Source organism: Electrophorus electricus, chromosome 13 (assembly GCF_013358815.1).
Source record: "Electrophorus electricus isolate fEleEle1 chromosome 13, fEleEle1.pri, whole genome shotgun sequence".
Taxonomy (NCBI): Eukaryota; Metazoa; Chordata; class Actinopteri; order Gymnotiformes; family Gymnotidae; genus Electrophorus; species Electrophorus electricus.
In genome coordinates, this window is record NC_049547.1 from 1,185,260 (window position 1) to 1,192,558 (window position 7,299).

General features: G+C 41.6%; 1 protein-coding gene across 1 annotated transcript; it reads right to left on the reverse strand.

Annotated features, from left to right (window-relative positions):
- Positions 1 to 1,551: 1,551 nt before the first annotated feature.
- Positions 1,552 to 6,615, reverse strand: tmem30b (transmembrane protein 30B). Its single transcript, XM_027021792.2, has 8 exons — positions 6,520 to 6,615; positions 5,930 to 6,156; positions 5,476 to 5,583; positions 5,264 to 5,371; positions 5,013 to 5,103; positions 3,975 to 4,118; positions 3,442 to 3,648; positions 1,552 to 2,672 (listed from the first exon to the last, which is right to left on the reverse strand). Exons 2-8 carry the CDS (start codon positions 6,113 to 6,115, stop codon positions 2,485 to 2,487), a joined length of 1,032 nt encoding a protein of 343 aa, XP_026877593.2. The 5' UTR covers positions 6,116 to 6,156; positions 6,520 to 6,615; the 3' UTR covers positions 1,552 to 2,484.
- Between the last annotated feature and the right edge of the window lie 684 nt (positions 6,616 to 7,299).

Genomic DNA, 7,299 nt, shown 5'->3' on the forward strand with positions numbered 1-7,299 from the left:
ACACAGGAGAACTTCACCAACAGCACAGTCTAACAGGAGAACTTCACCAACAGCACAGTCTAACACAGAAAAATGAGGTGAATTTCATCAAGAGCACAGTCTAACACAGGTGAACTTCACCAACAGCACAGTCTGACACAGGAGAACTTCACCAACAGCACAGTCTAACACAGAAAAATGAGGTGAATTTAATCAAGAACACAGTCTAACACAGGTGAACTTCACCAACAGCACAGTCTAACACAGGAGAACTTCACCAACAGCACAGTCTAACACAGAAAAATGAGGTGAATTTAATCAAGAACACAGTCTAACACAGGTGAACTTCACCAACAGCACAGTCTAACACAGGAGAACTTCACCAACAGCACAGTCTAACAGGAGAACTTCACCAACAGCACAGTCTAACACAGGTGAACTTCACCAACAGCACAGTCTAACACAGGAGAACATCACCAACAGCACAGTCTAACACAGAAAAATGAGGTGAATTTCATCAAGAGCACAGTCTAACACAGGTGAACTTCACCAACAGCACAGTCTAACACAGAAGAACTTCACCAACAGCACAGTCTAACAGGAGAACTTCACCAACAGCACAGTCTAACACAGGAGAACTTCACCAACAGCACACTCTAACACAGACAATACAGAGAGGACTGTAATGCAGCTCAGCTTTAGAGTCTAAAAAGGAGTGTGAGCGGTCTACAAGCCAAACACTAATAAAAACACACCACTGTATAATATGGCAAACAAATACACATACTGCATATTTCCATGTAAACAATATCAGAGAGCTGTGGAAAACATCTCGAGTTTCAGATCTTATGCACAGAACGCATATAGTTTTCCCCTGTAGTACACATAGTAGTAAAATTAAATATACTATATTACTACACATGCTACATATACTAAGATTGGATTTTTGCATCCATTTTGTGCACATAAATGTGCACATACTAAATGTACTGAGTAGTAAGTTTTTGCTCAAATATGACAAATTTCCCACTGCGACCTGTGACCTACTTTATAACAAGGAAGAATAATCTACAATTAAAAAAGTCTTACTCGTTCTATGGTAAGTTGTTTTCTTTGGTAAGAGTTGTAGATGTAGAGGGTAACAGATCCCAGCAGAAACACAGAGAGGTACGGTAGCAGGTCTTCTATAGCCCAGTAAAAGCCCCTGTCCAAGACGCTCTGTAATAAAGCTCTGAACTCATCCCAGATGAGGTCCAGCCCTTCGGTCACCCAGCTGTGTAGGCTGGAGAAAGCAGAGGCCCAAAGGCCAGCCAAGGGCCAGGTGTAATTACACATCTGACCTGACCACAGCACAGTAAAGAGCAGCACAGTTCCCCTTGTTGTTTCAGTGTGTGGGGAAATCTGTCTGTGACCTCACCGCTAAGCATCTCTTATGACATCAGAACATTCCAGGCCATTTATCCACAGGAAATGATGACAGATCACAATTTTTCTGACCACCTTGATCACACTACAAGCTCAGATTTCAAAATAATTTTATTTTTCATTATAGAATGCAAAAGAAAACCCATTTAACCACTCCAAACTGTAGTCCTAATACATACATACATTCTGATAATCCTGTCATAGCAGTCACAGTACACACGGCTCATTAAGGGAAGGGACGTATCAACTTAAAAACAAACAAACAAATGTGGATTTTGAACTCCAGATCTGCTTTAAACAGACCGAACTTTAATCATCAGCATACATATCCATAAACAACAAACACACTTCACAAATGTACAAAAATACATGACTTGTCCTCCTGCATTTAAATACCCCGAGACAACCGTGTCTTGACATCAACAGTGTAACTGCACTAACAGTGCTTGAAAGTTCTTGCAGAAAAAGCAGATTCTGATAAATATGAACAGAAACATAAAAATCATTCCTCTAAAGAGATCCCAGGATAGCCAAGGTCGTCTTTTTAAACATAATTAAGAAAAGAGAAATGATTCATGCAAAATTAGCATTTAGTTATTATTACTTTAGTAGTGACTGTTTTAGAATTCTGTTATTTCAGAACAACTTGTTAGCTAACTAGCGTGATTTGCTATTAACCTGAAGGAAGGACGTCTATGGCATCACCCTGGAGATATGAGCTTTGTGGATCAGTATTTCTCCTTGTAAATAGCAGAATTCTTTGGCTACACTCTTAATTCCATGACATTTGTTTCCGTAACAGAAACATTTAGTAAAGTTTCTGTTATGGCTTCCTGATTTTGTTTTTCTTGTTCACAGCATGTTCGCACTCCAGAGACAGGCTGCAGTTTGGAACACAATTTGAAACACACCTGTGCCAGGTGAGGGAACACTGTAGAGTGTTGTGTGTCAAGCAGAAGCATCAAACCAAGCTCTCCCAGACAGGAAGGTCTGAGGGATGAGGAAGGACTTCAAATTCTCTGTCCTGTGGGTGAAGTGACCTAATCTTCCAGTCACATGTTGATCTTAACGACATCAGCACTACATATCTTCATCATCGTCTGTGAACTTGTATTTTGCATAAATGATGAGCATGACCATCGCCATGACGATGCAGAGAGAGCCAATAACCAGGTAGGCGATGCCCAGGAACTGGTTCTTGCCCCCCATCCAGGAGACATTGCTCAACACCACCTTTTTAGTGCCCCCAAAGCTAATCACTGGGTAGCCTGGATGATTGATTAAGGGCCAAAACAAGGAAATTCTCAATCTGTATAAAATTCTCCTTTATGCTGCCTTATGCTATATTAACTAGTGCCACAATCACTAATTGTAGCTCAGCGGTTTAAGGAACTTGACTAGTAGTCAGAAGGTTGCCAGTTCAAGTGCCAGGTTGCCATTGTTGGGCCCCTGAACAAGACCCTTAACCCTCAATTACTCAAGTTGTCTTCAGTCTTAATTGGAGGTTGTAGGATAAAAGATGCAGTAAATGCAAATGTTTTAGGAGCTTTAAGTCTGCAGTGACCTTCAAAAGGTGTTCGTTCACACTGAAACTGACAGGTCTTTTGACTAAAATGCCCGTCTTAACCTGTGTGAATAGGAACAATTAACATATTCAAAGCACACGCGCACACACACACGCTCTCCTTCTTTCTTCTGACCCCCTTCACTTCTCTTATTTTCTCTACCTTGGTCTCCATTCCTCCTGCAGTACAACCAGACCACACCTGGCCAGCCAAACCTGTTTATCAGGCTTTTATGCCGATAACCCTGCAGCAGACAATATGAAGCAGGAGGTTGTAAACACAGCCAGACGGAAGCCCTGTTCTGCCAGGAGGTAGGGCTATTTGAATCCGGTAGTAGAACCACTGAATATGTAGGAGCTAGAGAGCATGAAGACACCCCCCTCCCCCCCACCTTTGATCTAGCCCACCCACTTGTTGAGACTGGGGCTCTGGAAGCAGGTCCAGGCTCTGAGGTCATCTCTTAGAAGGATACTGTAGTTGATCAACAGCGTATAGTTGCCGGCAGGAAGTCCTTGGGCATAATCCCCCTCTGCGATTCGTCCGTACAGCTTCTGGAATTTAGGCAGGGCTGCCTGCCTCATCCATACCAGGAAGTTCTGGTTCAGGAAACCGTTATTGGCCTGGTCGGTGGGGTCCAGCTCGTATACTGGCTTGGACCAGTTTACAGGTTTCACGGTACCTGGGAGACAGATTTCAGCCTTCACCTCCTCTACACATACAGTTCACTGCTACCTGGATTACAGAGTCCAGTAGTGCCTCCAGTTGGAGCACTATTCCAGCTGTACATCTTTAATGCACATACATTTTTAAAGACAATAAAATCACAAGCCCCTTCTTGGGGAGCCAAACTGTAAATCATACCTTCAAACTTCTAGTCAAAGCCAACTAATTGCCTTAAATGAAAACAATGCAATAAAAGCTGACCAAGTACCTTGATCAGGCAGGTCACTTAATAAAAAGCATTGGGATGTTTTATAGGGAAAATTGAACTGAACGGGGAAGTACCGCTGAAGGCGTTGGCAAAGGAGCCATTGACAAGTGCAGGATTGCTGTATTTGATGTTGTAGTCAGTCCACCACGCGATTCCTTTCCCATCCAAAGGAACCTGCTTCTTCATGCCATTAACGACCTGATACAGCTGGAAAGTATCTTTTTTTAGGGATAAAAAGATAACGTGACTAAAGGAATAGTTCAGCAAAAAATCCATGAATCAATAAAATAAACACAATTTTCCCCCTTACTGCAGACATAGTTGACCTGCCATTGTCCTTGGTCCAGAGCTTGCCTTTACACTGAAGCTATGCTTATGTAGCCAACAAGCGAGAGACACTTATTCCCACCAATCAGTATTTGGGGTAAGGGGAAAACTGCACGTTTTGATTCTTAACTAAACTATTCAATGAATGAATGAATGAATGAATGAAGTTACACTTATATAGCTCCTTTCTTCAAACCAAATAAAGCTTTACAAATCAACACACAACTTTTACATCCAATTAACACACCGGTGAGAAGTGGCAAATAATTGTACATAGTGCACTCTCCCTCAGAAGCCACAGACCCCTGGGGGCCTGCATCAAACACAAGAAGAGAAGAGAGGGTGACAGCCAGGACAGAGTGCCATCCATCAGTGGGCATGCAGGCATACACCCCCCCCCCACCCCCCACACACACACACGGACTTTAAGCGTAGCCAAAACCCGACACCCCAGAGGAAACCCACACAGACACAGTGGGGGAAATACGGAAACACCAAGAGGAGTTTTCACATGGGAACTTTAAAGTTACTGTTTTGCTCACATATTCTGTTAAAGATAAAGGCTAATTGAAAAAATTAATTACAAGTGCAGAACACACCATCGCTATATAATATACACCATCTCTATATAATTCTCTATATATTGCCTGCCTTGCATTTAAAGCTCAGAAGATCCAAGAGACCATGCAGAAGTCAAGGAAAACATAAGACAGAAAGATAAAAAAAATAAAGTGTAGATTTGGTCAGTTGGGAGTGTACTGTTTGTGTCAGAAGTGGTACAGTACCACTGAACATGCTGTTGGCTATGGATCCACAGGGCACGATTGGGTTATTGTTAGAATCATACTGGTAAGGCGCGCAGCTATCTTGAGGATTCTGCATTGGGAGGAAAACAAAATAAAGGGAATTATGTGTTTTAGAATGAAAAATTAGCAAAGTGGTATCAGACAATTCAAGGACAGTTTTCCTGGACAATGCTGTTGAAATTTCACTGCTTTACATTCACATTGTTGTGTAATCTACACCATGCTCTTACATTGAAGTAGTAGGTATCTCCTGACAGCTGGTAACCATCTTTAGAGACACCATAGGTTCTGAAGTTCTGATAATAACTGGTGAGGCCATAATAGAAGAAAACAGGCCCCTGAAAAAAAAACAAAACAGCATGTGTATCCCCTTAGTGGACATCCACCCTACCCAGCACATGGTTCCACCGTGGGTGACCCAAAGAAAAACAAAGCACGCTACCTCAAACAGGGTCGTTAAGGTGAATTCCATTTGACACATGCAATTCTCTGCAGCAAAACTGGTGCACTTGAAGCACGGTGAGGTTGCTGCAACACCTGTGTAGTCAATCTGTTACACACAGCACACAAGTAACATTCATATTTGATGAGATTCCATCATCCGGTACACTCCACAACACAGGGTTTTAAGTTACATGCAAACATCTGAATACTTAGGACCTGTGTAACGCACATTGTGAATTGATTTAAATAAGCTCAAAACAGCAGACAACACAAACAAACCTTAAGAAAGCTTTAAAAATCTAAGAGTCTAGATTGTCTAAATGAGCAGTGTAGCTGAGGCCAGCACAGTTCACCTGTGTTATTACATAACCGCGGGTACCTTGTACCTGTGAATACTTTCAGGCCACTCGGTAATGCAGATTCATATTCATACTCCTACTCTTCCCCCTCACCTCCAGGTCTGTGATCTTCTGCGAAGTCACGAAAAGTGCGACCCCGACGCCGATGAAGGCCAGTCCGATGAGCGTGAACCCGGGGATGACGATACCAGCGGACAGAATAGGCTGCCAGGCAGGGAGCCGCTGCTGCGTAAACGCCGTGTTATCTGGCCTGTTGGTTCTCGACGGTCCGGCTTTCATTCTGAGGGCGTTCCAGAGACACGAGAACGCGAAAGGTTTGTCTTAAATGAGAGAGAGAGAGAGAGAGAGAGAGAGAGAGAGAGAGAGAGAGAGAGATATGCTGAGGTTAAACATGTCTCAGCCAAGTTATAAGAATCCTTCTGGGTGGCCAACGTTGCTTTTTCTGTTATCTAGTTTATATTTTGTGACTTACCCATATTTGTTAAACTACACTGTACACGCTTGAAATGCCAAAATGATACTGCAAAACTGCTCATCACTTTTGATGCTTTACACGCATCAAAAGGTTTTACTCATGTCCAGTCACATAATTATGTTTGTTTAAACACGATGCTGCCAAAATCTTATTTCCTCGGTGCAGTTACCAGCGACTCAGATACTCCACAGCCAACCCTCCAACTCACCTGGCTAATGATCTTGGCAAAAAATCGATTGAAGGTTTGATCAAATTGTCCAAGAAAGCATAAATGAATATGTCCTTCTATTACGAAGTCGTTAGCGAACAGTGGGAGCGGATTTCGCATACCTGTCGAATAGTTTACCTGTAACACGTCCCAACTTCCTGCTCTTCTCCGCTTTTAGCGCCGCCTCGATTCATTTGTGTGACTCCACACTAAAGTTGTGTAACTTTTAGTTTGGCGTTTCTTGTTGCGAATGGGTTAAAATAAGTATTCATTACCAGTTATGACCCGTGTTCATCAATCTAGAAATAGTACTGAAAGACCATTATCAAGTAATACATAATTCGCACAGAGAATATAAATCGGGCTATTCAGAAATGATTAAAGATGTTATTGATCACGTTTCCATCAAAGTGATTTTTTATACTAAATTTGCTTTATCGTTTGAAATATTTGCCGATATAAGATACATTTGTAACGTGTTAAACTAGAACTTTACCGACAATTCCCTTTTACATTGCCTGTATTGAGAAATGTTAAGCACTAAATGGTCAGCCATTGTGTGACAGCCTTACATATGATTATTCATGTAATATTTGTAAGTACTTGTAAATTAATAGTGAAAGACAATTAAGATACATTAAATAATAGCTAAATTAATAATGAAGTACATTGTCAACATAATTGTTTTTTTTATTATTATTTTTTAAATAATATAATTTCCCAACGTTTGTAAACGCCACGTCTCTGCCCCCAAATTTGATCGACAGGACTTTCAACCAA